At 40.3% G+C, this 16,600-nt stretch overlaps 1 protein-coding gene across 2 annotated transcripts in view; it reads right to left on the bottom strand.

The window, feature by feature from the left end:
* LOC135098187 (uncharacterized) overlaps window positions 1-16,600 on the bottom strand; it is a 35,831-nt gene that overhangs the window by 7,315 nt on the left and 11,916 nt on the right. For both annotated transcript variants that reach the window (XM_064000436.1, XM_064000435.1), the window contains exons 2-5: window positions 14,275-14,388; window positions 13,980-14,076; window positions 13,717-13,831; window positions 9,424-9,602 (exon numbers count right to left, since the gene is read on the bottom strand). In XM_064000436.1, coding sequence (XP_063856506.1) covers window positions 13,784-13,831; window positions 13,980-14,076; window positions 14,275-14,388 — 259 coding nt within the window. In that variant the 3' untranslated portion in view covers window positions 9,424-9,602; window positions 13,717-13,783. The remainder of the gene's footprint in view (window positions 1-9,423; window positions 9,603-13,716; window positions 13,832-13,979; window positions 14,077-14,274; window positions 14,389-16,600) is intronic.

The raw sequence follows: 16,600 nt of genomic DNA, 5'->3' as shown, positions 1-16,600 counted from the left end.
AGGACTAGGACTAGAAGGCAGTAGACACCTGCTGAAAACAAAAATTACTCCCAGTGAGGTCTAAAGCATTGTTCAGGGGGTGCTGTGAACTTATCATTAAACCCAGCTGTGACCTCACTGAATGTTTCCCTTTGTGTCTAACAACACAAGGGGACAGTCACAGCCTGCCCTCTAAAGACAACTCTCTTCCTCCACACAAAACTACAAGCACCTAATAGCACACACACCCTTCACTCAAAAATTTTTAAATCATCATGGCGATTCCTACACCAGCCTCGGAGTCCCCATCTGGGGAGGGGACCATAAATGTCCCCAGGTCGGACTGCCTTTCTGTCGACAACCCTAAGTGTCTTGACACCCCCCCTCAACTTTTTCTTCGTTAACTTCTGCAACATTCGCAGTCTAAGATCTAATTTTCAATCTGTAGAACACCACCTCTCCTCTTTTAAACCTCATCTTTTCCTCACTGAAACTCAGGTGTCTGAGGCAACTGACAGTAGCCCCTTTTCTGTTCCCTCCTACTTTCTCTATCCTCATTTTCAATCCAAAGTTGGATGCTGCGTTTATGTGCGCAATGACTTAACCTGCTCTCGTGCCCACGCTCTTGAATCTTCCGAGTTCTCCACCATTTGGCTACGACTACAGAGTCACTCTCATACTAAATTTATCTGTGCTGTATACCTCTCACCTAACTCCTCTGACTATAAGAAATTCTTTGACTACTTAACTTCCAAAAGTGGAGCACATTCTGACCCTCTTCTCTTTTGCAGAGATCTCCATTCTTGAAGACTTCAATGTTCACCTTTGGCTTTCCTCTCCCTTCACTGACCATCCTGGTGAAATAGCCTACAACTTTGCTATCCTCCATGACCTAGAGCAATTGGTGCAACACCCTACTCGTATTCCTGACCGTCTTGTAGATACGCCCAACATTCTTGACCTTTTCCTGACCTCTAATCCTTCTGCTTATGCTGTCGCCCTTTCTTCTCCGTTGGGTTCCTCCGATCACAATCTCATATCTTTATCTTGTCCTATCGCTCCAATCCCTCCTCAGGATCCCCCTAAGCGAAGGTGTCTCTGGCGTTTTGCCTCTGCTAGTTGGGGGAACCTGAGGAGGTATTTTGCTGATTTTCCTTGGAATGACTACTGCTTCCGTGTCAGAGACCCGTCTTTGTATGCTGAGCGCATAACAGAGGTGATAGTGTCACCTCTGTTATGCGCTCAGCATACAAAGACGTACATTCCTCACTCTTTTTCTCGTCCTAAACCTTCCATACCTTGGTTTAACACAGCTTGTTCTCGTGCTATACATGATAGAGAGGTGGCCCACAAAAGGTACTTGAGCTTTCCATCACCAGAATCTCATGCACTTTATATTTCTGCCTAGAACCATGCCAAGTCTGTTCTGCAACTAGCCAAAAACTCTTTCATTAACAGAAAATGTCAAAACCTTTCAAGATCTAACTCCCCTCATGATTTCTGGCATCTAGCCAAAAATATCTCCAATAACTTTGCTTCTTCTTTCCCTCCTCTATGTCAACCAGATGGCACTGCTGCTATCACATCTATTTCTAAAGCTGAACTCTTCACTCAAACCTTTAATAAATACTCTACCTTGGACGATTCTGGGCTTGTTCCTCCCTCTCTTCCACCCTCTGACTACTTCATGCCACCTATTAAAATTTTTCGCAATGATGTTTTCCATGCCCTCACTGGCCTACACCCTCGGAAGGCTTATGGACCTGATGGGGTCCCTCCTATTGTTCTCCAAAACTGTGCCTCCATGCTTGCACCTTCCCTAGTCAAACTCTTTCAGCTCTATCTGTCAACATCTACCTTTCCTTCTTGCTGGAAGTTTGCCTACATTCAACCTGTTCCTAAAAAGGGTGACCATTCTAATCCCTCAAACTACCGTCCTATTGCTTTAATTTCCTGCCTATCTAAAGTTTTTGAATCTATCCTCAACAGGAAGATTCTTAAACATCTATCACTTCACAATCTTCTATCTGATCGCCAGTATGGGTTCCGTCAAGGCCACTCTACTGGTAATCTTCTGGCTTTCTTTACTGAGTCTTGGTCATCCTCTTTTAGAGATTTTGGTGAAACTTTTGCTGTTGCCTTGGACATATCAAAAGCTTTTGATAGAGTCTTGGCACAAAGCTTTGATTTCCAAACTATCCTCCTACGGTTTCTATCCTCCTCTCTGTGACTTCATCTCAAGTTTCCTTTCTGACCGTTCTATTGCTACTGTGGTAGACGGTCACTGTTCTTCTCCTAAATCTGTAGCGAAGGTGAGGTGCTACTTGGCCGCCCGGAAGTTGCTCAAGCGAGAAGTGTAGGCTCCCAACTATGACTCTTGGTCATAGCAGTGTTTAGTCCTTGAAGGGTAACAATTTCCAGTGTCATAACAGTGTAGCTCTGGCAAAGGAAATTTAGCCTGGGTATTCTCTGTTTATTCAGCAAAAATATGAACAATATATACAAAAATTACTGAACATAATAAATAAAATACACAAAATTATGGAAAAAGAGAGTGTATGTGTGTGTGTATGTCTGTGTGAAGAAAGGAGTAATAAGATGTATTGAGATGTGTAACACATGTGTCAAAGAGCGTGCACAGAATGTGTACAGTAAGAGAATGTATAAAGTGAGGATAGAAGAGATGAAAGACAAAAATCTGTGCAGTAGAGAGAGTGAAAACGGAAGGGTGATAATATAATAGAAAACGGAGTGCTAGGAGCGGTGACTTGTGTCCTGCTACAAATCTATTAACAGTGGTGTTCCTCAGGGTTCTGTCCTGTCACCCACTCTCTTCTTGTTATTCATTAATGATCTTCTAAACCAAACTTCTTGTCCTATCCACTCCTACGCTGATGATATCACCCTGCACTTTTCCATGTCTTTTCATAGATGTCCAACCCTTCAGGAGGTAAACATATGACACAGGGAAGCCACAGAATGCTTGACTTCTGATCTTTCTAAAATTTCTGATTGGGGCAGAGCAAACTTGGTATCATTCAATGCCTCAAAAACTCAATTCCTCCATCTATCAACTCGACACAACCTTCCAGACAACTATCCACTCTTCTTCAATGACACTCAACTGTCCCCCTCTTCTACACTGAACATCCTCGGTCTGTCCTTTACTTATAATCTGAACTGGAAAATTCACATCTCATCTTTAGCTAAAACAGCTTGTATGAAGTAAGGCGTTCTGAGACGTCTCCGCCAGTTTTTCTCACCCCCCCAGCTGCTAACTCTGTACAAGGGCTTTATACGTCCATGTATGGAGTATGCTTCACATGTCTGGGGGCAGGGGTTCCACTCATACTGCTCTTCTAGACAGGGTGGAATCAAAAGCTTTTCATCTCATCAACTCCTCTCCTTTAACTGACTGTCTTCAGCCTCTCTCTCACCGCCGCAATGTTGCATATCTAGCTGTCTTCTACCGCTATTTTCATGCAAACTGCTCTTCTGATCTTGCTAACTGCATGCCTCCCCTCCTTCTGCAGCCTCGCTGCACAAGAGTTTCTTCTTTCTCTCACCCCTATTCTGTCCACCTCTCTAATGCAAGAGTTAACCAGTATTCTCAATCATTCATTCCTTTCTCTGGTAAACTCTGGAACTCCCTGCCTACTTCAGTATTTCCACTTTCCTATGACTTGAATTCCTTCAAGAGGGAGGTTTCAAGACACTTATTCATCAATTTTTGACCATTGCTTTGACCCTTTTATGGGACTGGCATTTCAGTGGGCATATCTTTTTATTGGATTTTTGTTGCCCTTGGCCAGTGTCCTTCCTACATAAAAAAAAAAAAAAAAAAGACTAGTCATGTACACCATTGTATGTGCCTGGGAAATAAAGATACATCATTAAGGATGTTTAACATTGCCTTCACTGACACATCAACGAAAATCTAGTATGTAAGGACTCCCCAGGACCTGGCAGTGACAACAACCACATAATATTGCATTGTGTTTACAGATGAGTCAAATGACAACCATAAACACAACACTGGCAATGACTCTAAGATGTAAGGACTCCCCAGGACCTGTTAATGACAACAACCACATACAATATTGGATTGTGTTTACAGGTGAGTCAAATTACAACCACAAACACAACACTGGCAACAACAGTGTGGGCCCCAAGTAGAGGAAAGACACAATGTACTTTTTAGACGAGAGCAGCAGTGACAACGAGAGAATGGTCACAGCAATGAGAGTGAGGGCAAGTCAGTAATGACTTCCTCCAGGGAGCATTAGCTGCCCCTACTCATCTCCACCTGCAAGACTGACTTGGCTGTGGACACTGGCCACCCATTTGACACCTCTGCTTGGAAGACCACCATCTGGGAAGATAGAAGACAGCCTACTCTTCCACCCAGCGATGAGCCACACCAGGATCCCTTAGTTTCTGGTAGGTCATTAACCAGAGGAGAGTGCTGGTAGGTAGGAAACCTCCTCAGCCTGGAATGTGTTGAGGTTTCCATTGTTGGTGGTAAGAGTGCAATGTATTGGTAATTACTGTTATTATTTGCTCACCATCAAGTAAAACCTCAGTAAGTGTTTTTCACTATTCTTTACCCATCATCCATCTGTCCCATCATGGAAATCAGCTGGGTGTCAAAAGAAAATAGTTACTTAGTTTTTTTTTATTCATTATTATTATTATTTTTTTTTTTTTTAAATAAGTGACCAGAGTAATTGGCACAAATCTATGCTTTTAATTTTGTATCTTCTTTAAGCATTACATCACAAGTTCCTGATCAGGTCTCAAAAAATATGTTATATATAAAGTGTTATATATAAGATATAATATTTACTCTAGAAAGTACGCATTCTGTTTTCTTTCAGTTTTCTATAATTTTGTAGTAAGATATTGTATTGTACTTAAGATTGGATTCAATCTTCTTACAAACCTTTATGTATGGGGTGTTACACCAATGTATGATGTTCTTTTGTTTATCACAGAATTAGACTGTTATGCATACCCTTAGAAAAAAAAAAAAATAAGGGATGGTAGGCTAGTCATGTATGCCAATGTAAGTGCTTGGGAAATAAAGATGCATTGTTAAGGATGTTTATTTTCGCTTCTACTAATAATTCAGCAACAAACCTAGTATGTAAGGACTTACCAGGACCTGGCAGTGACAAGAACCACATATAATATTGGATTGTGTTGACAGATGAGTCAAGTGACAACCACAAATACATCAGCAGTGGTGCAGCCTCAAAGCAACTTTCCTTTAAGTAGGAACTGAAGTCTCTTTAGAATGCCATGGCCAGCCAAAGATAGGTTTGGCTAAGCTAGCTAAGGTTTAGTTTGGCTAGGTTAAGCTGTCCCCACTCATGAATTTCAGAATGCAATAGTTATAGGTGCTTTTCATATGATTGTAATATTAATTTCTGCTTGAGGGGGGAGGGTTATATCAGTGAAACTAATGCAGTTAGTAAGGCAGTAAAGCAAGTGAATATGGAATCATTTGGTAGACAGTTAAGAAAGTATTTGCTAATTAGGAGAATGAATTTTGCAGTCTTGTAAATACTGAACAAATATAGACGAATGTTTTTATCACAGAATTAATGTATGAAAACTAATAACTAATAAAAATTGTAGGTATTACAAATGGAAAATCATGACCTCCCTAGCAGAAATTAATATTACAATCATAGGAACAACACAAATAACATTTACAATCTGAAATTCTTGAATGAGAAATTAAACCTAACTTAGTCAAACATCTAGCCAAACCTTACCTTGACTGGCTGAGGGCATTTTAAAGAGACTCAAATTCCCAGTTAAACAGTTAAAAGAAGTTTCCCTTGAGACTGCACACTGCCAATTAACCAACAACACCCAATCCCTGAGTTAACCAGGCGGTGATTCCCAATCCTCCCTCCTTCGTTCTCCTTTCCTCATGTCTCTACAGCTCTCCCATAGAGCATCCCCTTTGAGTTTCTCTAATGTCTTGAGTAATTACAATACTTGAAATATATAGGATGGCAATCTAGAGCATTCTCACTACAGTAAATATTGTACAAAACCACAGAAACCCCACAGAGCTACAAAGGAGCTATAACATGGTATTTGCCCTCCCCCCCCATATTGAAGCACATTAGGCTGAGAAATGTTCCACCCTTAAAAAAAATTGAAGCAGAGCAAGAGCAATTATATATATATATATATATATATATATATATATATATATATATATATATATATATATATATATATATATATATATATATATATATATATATATTATAGAGAGAGAGAGAGAGAGAGAGAGAGAGAGAGAGAGAGAGAGAGAGAGAGAGAGAGAGAGAGAGAGAGAGAGAGAGAGAGAGAGAGAGAGAGAGAGATAACCAGAAAAGCAAAGAGATGGGCGAAGCTGTAAGATGTTTGCTGTCAGCAGCTCCACTCACACTTCTGATTTTGATGCAAACCTCAATGCTTCACAAGAAGCATGAAAGTTGTTATTACATATGTAGTAGTCATTTCTCTTACTTTAAAAATTGCATATACTTTTCAGATCATACTACAGCAAATAACATTCATTCAATGCAAAAATTTGGAAATTTATTGTGGATCTCTACCAAAGTTCCAATTTTTCAAGTGCACTTGAACAAATAGCAGTGGCCAAAGATGACAGTGGAACCCTATTACAGCTGAAAGAACTTTATTGGTTAGCCAACAACAAAAAAGGATGACAGTGGAACGGAACCCAGAACTCAGTAAGGAAAGCCAAAAGATCACCAGCAGAGCAGCCATAACAGACAGAACCCATACTGGTGATCAGGTATAAGCATACCAGAGTGCAATAACAAAAAAAAAATATCACAATAACCAATAAATCAATAATGATAACCTTAACAGTAATAACCAGTAATCAATAGCTGGTAATAAATTTATTCCCTGATAACAGGTAAGTGGTAAATCAATGTATCCAAAATTCCGACACCAGTGATAACAATATTGATGTCTTAAGTAAAAAAAAATCAGTAAATCCAAATCTTTATTTTCATCTTTACCTCAGAAAACTTAGAAAACCTTAGAAAAAAACATTCAAATTCAATGTTTATTATGTCTATTCACAAATGAAAAGTACTGTTTTAAGTAAAATAACTACACTTGATTTTGAAAGTTTAAAACTTCAACATGCTGGTGTTTCAAAAACTAAAATTATCAATTATCACTGGTTTGGAATCAAAGGTATTGGCAACACCGATGAATTGATAATGTGGGAAAAATAGTTATCAGATAACTAATAACCCAATATTGCTATTATGGTAAATTATCTCGCTAATTTATTGTGATAACATCCACCTAAGGATATAAGGTTGTGAAGAGATGGATGTTAAAGAATCTTCCTGTTGGGGATAGACTAAAAAATTAAAGCAATAGAACAGTAGTTTGAAGGATTATAGCAGTCACCCTTTTTAGGAACAGGCTGAATGTAGGCAAACTTCCAGCAAGAAGGAAAGGTAGATGTTGATAAACAGAATTGGAAGAGTTTGACATGGCAAATTTTTACTTGGTACAATTTTGGAGAACAACAGGAAGGATCCCATTAGGTCCATAAGCCTTCTGAGGGTTAAAGACAGAGAGGGCATGGAAAACAACATTATGAAGGATCTTAATGGATAGCATAAAGTAGTTGCAGGGTGGCAGAGAGGGAGGAACAAACATTGAATCATCCAAGGTAGAGTTTTTAGCAAAAATCTGAGCAGAGTTCAGCTATAGAGATAGATGAGATGGCACTGGGAGGAGGGTAGGTGGGAAAGAAGAAGTAAAGTTATTGCAGATATTTTTGGCTAGGTGCCAGAAGTCACAAGGGGAGTGAAAGATACTGACATTTTCTATTGATGGAGGAGTTTTTGGTTAACTGGAGAACAAACTTCGCATGATTCCAGGCAGAAATATAAGGTGCATGAAATACAGGTGGTGGAAGGCTCAAGTAACCTTTGTGAGCCACCTCCCTATCATGTATAGCACAAGGACAGATTGAGTTGAACCAAGGTTTGGAAGGTTTAGGTCAAAAGAGAGTGAAGAATGTATACCTCCATGCAAGACATTATCACCTATTTTATGTGCTCAGCACACAGAGACAGGTCTGACATTGAAGCAGTAGTCATTCCTTGGAAAATCAGCATAATACCTCCTCAGGTCCCCCAATTAGCAGAGGCAAAACACCAGAGACACCTCTTTAGGGGATCCTGAGGAGGAATTGAAGTCATCGGAGATGCAGATATGAGATTATGATTGAAAGACCCCAATGGAGAAGACAGAATGACAGCATAAGCAGAGGGAATAAAGGTTAGGAGAAAGTCAAGAATGTCGGGCCTATCTCAAAGACAGTCAGGGATATGATTTGGGTGTTGCACTTATGTTCTAAGTCATGGAAGACAGTAAAGTTAAAGGCTAGCTCACAAGTTTGGTCAGTGAAGGGAGAGGAAAGACAAAGCTTGTGGTGAACAATGAAGTCTCCAAGAAAGCAGATCCAGTAAAATAGAAGAGAGTTAGGATGTGCTCCACTATGGAAGTTAAGTAGTCAAAAAATTTTTTATGGTCAGAGGAGTTAGGTGAGAGGTATACAGCAAAGATAAATTTAGTTTGAGAGTGACTCTGTAGTTGTAGCCTAATGATGGAAAACTTGGAAGATTCAAGAGCAATGGCACTAGAGCAAGTTAGATGCAACATCCAGCTTTGGATTGAAAATGAGGACAGAGAAAGTAGAAAGGAACAGGGAAGGGGCTACTGTTAGTTGCCTCAGACATCTGCATTTTGGTGTGGAAAAGATGAGGTTTAATAGAAGAGAGGTGGTATTCTACAGATTGAAAATTATGTCTAAGGCTGCAAATGTTGCAGAAGTTAATGACGAAAAAATTGTGTGGGGTATCAAGGCTCTTAGGGTTGATACAAAAAGAGCAGTCTGACCTGGGAACATTTGTGGTCTCCTCCCCAGATGGAGACTCTGAGGCTGGTGTATGAGTTGCCATATTTTTTTTTATTTTGAGTGAAGGGTGGATGTAGTTATATGAAGGAAGTGGGCAGGCTATGACTGAGCCCTTGTGTTGTGAGGCACAAAGAGAAACATTCAGTGAGGCCACAGCTGGGTCATTGGAAATTTCACAGCACCCCCCGATCAAGTAAGAAACTGGCTCAGTGCTTGAGACTTCACTGAGAGTAATTATTGTTTTGGCAGGTGTCTACTGCCTCCTCCTCCTGGCCATCCTTTACTAACATTCAGAGCAATGTTAGAATTTGTTTGCATGGACACACTGAGATAAGAATTAATAGATTATCTGTGTTTTTTCATAGCTAAAAGACTACTCAAGTGGCTATAACACAACAAAAAAGTTGCATGTGATTATAAAAAAAAGATATCTAGCAGTAGAATAATCATAAAAGTAGGCAAACCTGAGATCACGGTTGAGATCTGCCAGGATTTCTCACACCAGCCAAGAGAAAGGCAGCTTGGGAATGAGTGTGTTCCAGGTGCACTGGTAGTGGCGGATCTCTCTCAGTGCTACGGTGCCAGGACGACACCTGAGCTTGCGGGCAGGGGTGCTGCCACCTTTACTGGCTGACTTGGAATCCTGTAAGCAGTAACACAGATAAGTTGCTGTGTTTGTTGACACATAAGACACAGGAAAAAATATACATTATGAAGCAAATAAATAAACCACCTGATGTCTAATGTGCTACAATACTGTGCCAATTTCCAGTCACATACTTTAAGAAAAAATAAAATAAAATGGAATAGATAAAAGAAAAGATAAAATACAGGTTTTGAGTGAAAAGAAAAAAATAAATATTTTTACTTCCAACTGCTCACAATGGATGGAAGTCTTAACGTTTGCCAGGCTGAGGAGGATCCCTCCCTATCACTTCCCCCTCTGATTAATTACCAGGAGGTGGGACTACCTGCCTATCTAGCCTTATGAGATTCTGAGATCCCATTCATGTTTTATCTGGTTGATAGCACTGGATGTGGATAAGCCCAACAGCGCTCCTCTCAAGCAGGTCCAGGATTCAGGATGAGTGACCAATGGTGGCCACCTTGTCTCACTGGTGGTGGTGAGGGTGAAGGGGTAGCCAGTGCAGCATCCCTTGACGGTCCCTCATGGGCATCCCTTGACAATACCTCCAGCAGGATTGAGTTACTCCCCATGTCTGCCTGGGGGGTTACACTAGCAGGTGGCCTGGGCAGGAGAGTGGATGTCTGCCTGCTTGTGTGTTGTGGCCAGGAAGGAAAGAGGGAGGCTCGCGCAGTCCTGAGGTTAAGTGTTGGTATGGTTCTGTGCAAGCCTGGCAGATGAGGATTGGTTAAGGTTCTTATCAGAAATACTTAACAACAAAGGATCTATGCTGTTGTCTCCTTCTACCTCCTATACCTAGCTAATATCCTCCTCTGCCAGGTGTTGGCATGATTATGTCAAAGTACTCTCACTTTAGCAAATTACATTGTCCCTCATAATATGTTGTGTCCAGCATGTACATTTAGAACTTTCAAGAGGTGAGTGGAGTGTGGGTGAGAGACTTTTAGAGAAGACTATGGTAGTCTCTACCTTCTCAAATAAAAAAAAAATGCAATACAATACCAATAATGTTGAAAAGGATCGTTATGCCAATTATTTTTTTCATCACCACATGTGCCTCTTCCTTTGCCTCACATCTAGAGCACATCTTATGTGCTCTAGATGTGAGGCAAAGGAAGAGGCACATGTGGTGATGTTGGTGCAAATATTACTGTAGTGAACTGTATGACACTAATAAACCACACTGAGTAATTCAAATCTCATGAACATGTTTCTTCCACACCATGATGAAACATAATGGATTCATGAATATTGTTTCTTCCACACCATGATGAAACATAACTGAAATTTTTAATAGGCTTGTTCACTGAGCAGCAATGTCATTTGGTAGCATACTCGGAATCATGATCAGGCACATGTATTGTGTAATTAGAAGAAAATTTTTTTGATGTTTTACCTTGTGTGCTGATTCCCCAGTCACATATTTAAAAAAAAAAAAAAAAAAAAAAACTTAAGAAACAACTTTGTGTGTGTATATCACTTGCTGGTGTAACTTGAAGACTTCAGTATACCCAAAAGTTGTGCCCCCCCACAAAAAAATTATTGGCTTAAATGAAAAATAAATAAAGAAATAAATACTTTCACTATCACGCTCAAGACAACAAAAAAAAAAAAAAAATGAAAAAAAAACAAGGAGGATCCCTATCTATTAAAGTATCTTTTGGGGCTGCAGCACCTAGCTAGCTAGCTAGCTAACTAACTAAATAAATTTATTAATATTACAAATCCTGGGGTTCTTATCTGTCTCTATATTGAGTGGATGTCCCTGCAGTTCTTGTAGGCAGGTTGGGGTCTAGGTGTATGGTGGCCATACACCTGGACTCACCAGTAGTGAAGATACAGTGGGAGGTGGCAACATTAGGGAAAGGCTCACAGGCAGTCCTGGTGATTCCTCACAAGTTCCACCATAACCCTGTGGTGTCTGTGGCTTCCTTGCTTGCACCTTGCTTCCCTGCAGTGACCTGGCTTCACCTCATCCAGCTGCTGGTTGACCAGGTCCACCTGGTCTCTTGACAGCACCTACAAGGAATGTTTTGTGTCACCTCTCTGCTGGTCGCTCCTCAGAGGGGTGTTGTCAGCACATGGTGGCCACCAACTCATCATTCATGCCTTCACTGGATGTCTGGGATGAGATTCTTGGGAAAACAGTACACATCCTTGATTGCTGTGTGTCAGGGCCAAAGAGAGTGAGGATGGTAGCTTGGGTCATCTAGCTTAGTGCTGATATTGCTCTGTGCCCATCTGGCAGCTGGTGATTGGCCATGACTTGCTTCCGTACTACTTAAGGTGGGTTTTCACGGGGCTGAGTTTCCACCTGACTGCTTGCAGCCACCTGGAGTAGCTGGCAGGTTTCACCCGAAAACATTCACACGGTTGAGAGCAGCCCCTAGCCTGCTAGCCAGCTGCATGAAAAATAAAGAATCAAGATGGAGTCCTGCTCCTCCAAGCTGGTTGCTATAATTGTGATTGTGCTGCGCTTGAAGAAAAAGCAAAAGAAAAGATTGTAGACTTGTTCCTGGTATATATAGCCTTGCAGAGTGTTGTGCTCATGAAGCCTTCTGGTACACACATGCTAGGCTGCTTGCTTCCTCAGTGATGATGTAAAGAAACCAATTTCATCCCTATTTTCAATTTTTTTGTAAATAAACTTGAATATTTTATTTACTTATTGTATATAATGGTAGTCAATGGTTATTACTAAAATTCTTTCCAATAATATTCTTCCTATTTTCAATTTCATATTGGTAGTTGTTCTCATCTGAGCCTGGAAAATTGCTGGGATGGCAGCTGATCAGACTGACAGAGCAGTTTCCCAGCTGCTCCAGCAATTCAGCAAATCCTGGCTGTGTTTCACTCCTGGCTGCAAGCAGCCACAAACTGCACTCCTGGCTACACAATTCTGGCTGCAAGCAGCCACAAAATGCCCTATGTAAACCCCACTTCAGTCCTCTAGAAAAAATCCTCCTGTTCCCTATTTGCTTTTCCCAAACCTAACTAATATCCTCCTCTGCCTGGGCTTGACATTATTACTGCACAATATTCACATTTCAGCAAGTTCTCTGGCCATTTCGAGTGAATGGCCAGTAACACATGCTTTTCAAAACCAGGTGGGTGGGGCACCTGTGAGAGATTTTTAGGGAGAACTAGTACAAAATCCACCCTTTAAGTATAAAAACCACAATATACTAACATTTTGGAATCACAATATTTTTTTGTATATTATGATCTCCATGCAAATTATATGCAAACATACTGAGACCTTGAGTATAGCATTTTGGAAAAGACAAATTTCTACACACTCCTACTTACTGTTGTTGTTTGATTTACATTTTTTTTATCATATATAAAACAATGTACATTAGTAACTAGGAGTAAATAATGTTCTTTGAGGCAATGAACTGTTACTATAAATCAATGCCAAGAGTGGTACAGCCAGTTCTACTAAACAAAAACTTGCCTTGCACCACCCTTGGGTTCTGACCCATTTTTGGATCAAGTGTACAGCTGGCAAAGTAGACAAAGACCGAGTGGCAAAATTTAAAAAATAAAGACTCCCACCATGATACACTCTTACCAATAACAACTGGGTGTTCCTACACAGATTATTGAATATTATAATTTTCCGAGATTTAATATAATAATACATTCAATTATGCAAAAACCCTAGTAATATTTAGCAAAACCTAATATAAACTATTAAAATAACAATCTTGGTCAGTTTGGTTGAGAATAATGGAAAATAAGGATAATGTGTATCTCAAAGTCTTCAGTCCCAGGTTGAGACAAGACTTTCCACAAAAAAAAAAGTTCAATTAACAAGTGTAATAAGATAAATCCAATATGTGATAGATGTTTCAAATGACAAGAAATCAAGTAATTTTGGATGATTTTCCTGCAGCCCCAATGTCTCAGAATAAGGGAGAGTACTGGTCCTCTAGTAAAATACAGCAGATTGTTACAGATAATACAGATGTTTGTGTGGATAAAGAGGTGAAAGATTGGGAGTGTGAGGAAAAAAAGAGTAAAAACATAATTCTTAAATATGATTTTTAGGAGAAAGTACCAGTATTCCATAATGGATGGATGAACAAATAATGAGAAATATGTTAACCTTCTTTTTGCGATAGAAAGAAGAGCGGCAGTGCTTGGAGGGCATGGTGGGCAGCCTTGGTAGTTCCTCAGGTGGCTTGATGCTTCTCTTGTTGGTAGAGTTCACCAACCGTTTCCTACATGGGTGAGATGCATGTTAAATACGGTTGATGAAAGGCTGGGAGTGTGAGGGAGAAGAGAAAAACCTAACTCCTAGAGAGAATTTTTAGGAGGAAGTACTAGTATTTTGTGATGGATAGACGAACAAAAAGAGGAATACTGTACTGTTTTTTTTGTGATCTCCACTGCAGTGCTTGGAAGGGGTAGTGATTCCTCTGGCAACCTGGCGTCTCTCTTGGGGGTGGAGGTCACTATGCGTGCCCTGCAAGGATGAGATGCATGTCAGGTACAAATGAACATGGAAAGAGGCTTCAAAGTAATTAAGCTAAGGGAGTTAGTGAATTAAGTGTGAGGGAGTGTGAGGGAGAAGAGAAGAAAACATAACTCCTAGAGAGGATTTTTAGGAGGAAGTACTAGTATTCCATAATGAATGAATGAACAAAAAGAGGAATATGTGAACCTTCTTTTAGTGATTTCCACTGCAGTGCTTGGAGGCTGCAGTGGAGATGGAAGGGGTAGTGATTCCTCTGGCAACCTGGTGCCTCTCTTGGGGGTGGAGGTCACCATGAGTGCCCTGCAAGGATGAGATGCACGTCAGGTACAAATGAACATGGTAAGAGGCTTCAAAGTAATTAAGCTAAGGGAGTTGGTGAATTAATTAACAATATTGTTGCGGTATTGGGGTGACGTTGGTGGTGCTGTACCACCGAGTGGTAAAGTTGGGTGTTGGCGGCACTGTAGTGAGCTGCTGGGTGGTAGTGAAGCTGGAGGCCACCAGTTGGCTAGAGCGCTAGCCAATCATCCATGAGCCAAGTCTATGCAGGGAACTGCTGCTGCCAGAGAGGCTGAGCTCGACCGTCTCCTACCTACACAACACGTGTGCTGATAAGCCAAGAAGATGCCCGCAATACACTCCCCTTGTGCTACATTACAACACTCTTCCCCCGCCGCTGCCACTATGTGATTCTGTGCCCCAAAGCACGCTGTGAGGATTGCATGCCCTGGCAGCCTGAGACAGTGGCTACTGGGAGCTGAGGAGTGTGGGTGACAACTGTGTTGTCTGTAATAGTGCAGACTGTGAGTGGAGACAGTAAGTGACACCACCTCTGAGTTGTGATACTTTTGTGTGCTGTACTGCTGCACTGTGAGGTGAGACACATTACCCTGCGATAATAGACGCTTTGCTGAGTACGGCCATGTGGAGTGTGGTTTACTTGTTCTGTGACATGTTAGTGTGCCTTGTGCCTTGTAGTGCTGCTCTGTGCTGTAAATAAAGACTGGAGTGCCAGTGAGATGGTGTCTCATCACCCTTCCCCCTCTCAGTAGTCTGTAGAGTTCAGACAGGGACTGGGATGATTGGTACTTACATACAGTATATAAAGATAGATGATTTAATGAGTAATTACATAAATGCCAGATATAATGTCAGATCCTCATTAATTCACATTATGTCTGCTAAAGAGCCATTTATGGGGTGGCAAACCAGGCCATTATTTTTTAATATATAATTTACCATATAAAATATTTACTATAGCAATAGAGCAATCAATCTTGTGGACATATTCAAGTGTCTCTTTGTCTATTCACCCTTTGTTTCTGCTCCCAAACAATCACATTTGTGGGGTAGTTATACTGTGTCATAGTTTTTGCTTGAAGACACCACACATTTTTTTCCTCACAATTCACTGCTGACAGCTTCAAAAGGTTCAAATCTGTCTTGTTGTAGTTACAGTGCAGTAATTTTGGAACTTCCTCATATCCACAGCTCAGAGTAATCTACAGCATGAAGTAATCACTTTTCCAGATTTTAGATATTATTGTAAAATCATCAATGATATCCTCTCTATCGATAGAGATCAAGTCTAAAATACTTGCCCTCTGTCTTTCCCTGTAGCAAGTAGGTTCCATTTGGTACCGAATAACGAAAATGATTATCACCTCCATGAAGGCTGTTATTGGTTGACTGTGTCCACCCTCACTTGAGTTCATGTCCCAATTAATTTCTGGATACTTGAAGTTCCCTATCATCATCAGGTTGGTAGATCTCAAATCAGTGACAACTTGAATAAGTTCCATGAACTTGATATAATTTTCTGAGAAACTACTACTATCCATTTCAAACCCTATGAGGCATTATTTTTCACAATTATGTTATAAACAAACTGTTGAATCAATATGACATTTTGGCAAAACTTTTTGAAGTGTCCCCTAATTCATGGAACTACAGTACACTGCCAAATGTGTTTCATTACGGAGTTTATTTTTGTCTTTAAAGGCAAAGCCAGTAAATGCCAAGTACACATTCTGACAAGGGGAGGTTTTACATGATGTAGTTGTGACATATAAAGGGGATATGATGTTGGAGTAAGGTAAGAAAGGAAAGAGAGCTGATGAAGTAATACACACCACAACCACTCAGGGTTGGGAGAGAAAAAAAAGAAAAAGAAAGAAAAGAAAAGAAAACCTAATTAGGTTTTTGGGGCTTAAAAAAAAAAAAAAAAAAATTTACATACGAAAATTTATTTTTATATCATATTGATAAATAAGGTATATGTACATATACATAAATAAATAAGGTATATGTACATATACATAAAAAGTGTAAGGGCAGTCAAGCCTGACCCATTCATTTCCTGTACAGTACAAGTTAACACAGGCTTTGTCCAACCGGACCAACCTGCATCAGCACGACCTAAGCAAGTGTCTGTTTTTCATTAATAGAAAGTTTCAAAATCTTTCAAGATCTAACTCCCCTCATAACTTCTGGCAGCTAGTCAAAAACATCT

Source organism: Scylla paramamosain, unplaced genomic scaffold (assembly GCF_035594125.1).
Source record: "Scylla paramamosain isolate STU-SP2022 unplaced genomic scaffold, ASM3559412v1 Contig49, whole genome shotgun sequence".
Taxonomy (NCBI): Eukaryota; Metazoa; Arthropoda; class Malacostraca; order Decapoda; family Portunidae; genus Scylla; species Scylla paramamosain.
Note: the sequence above shows the minus strand (reverse complement) of the source record. Positions and strands in the feature narration are given on the sequence as shown.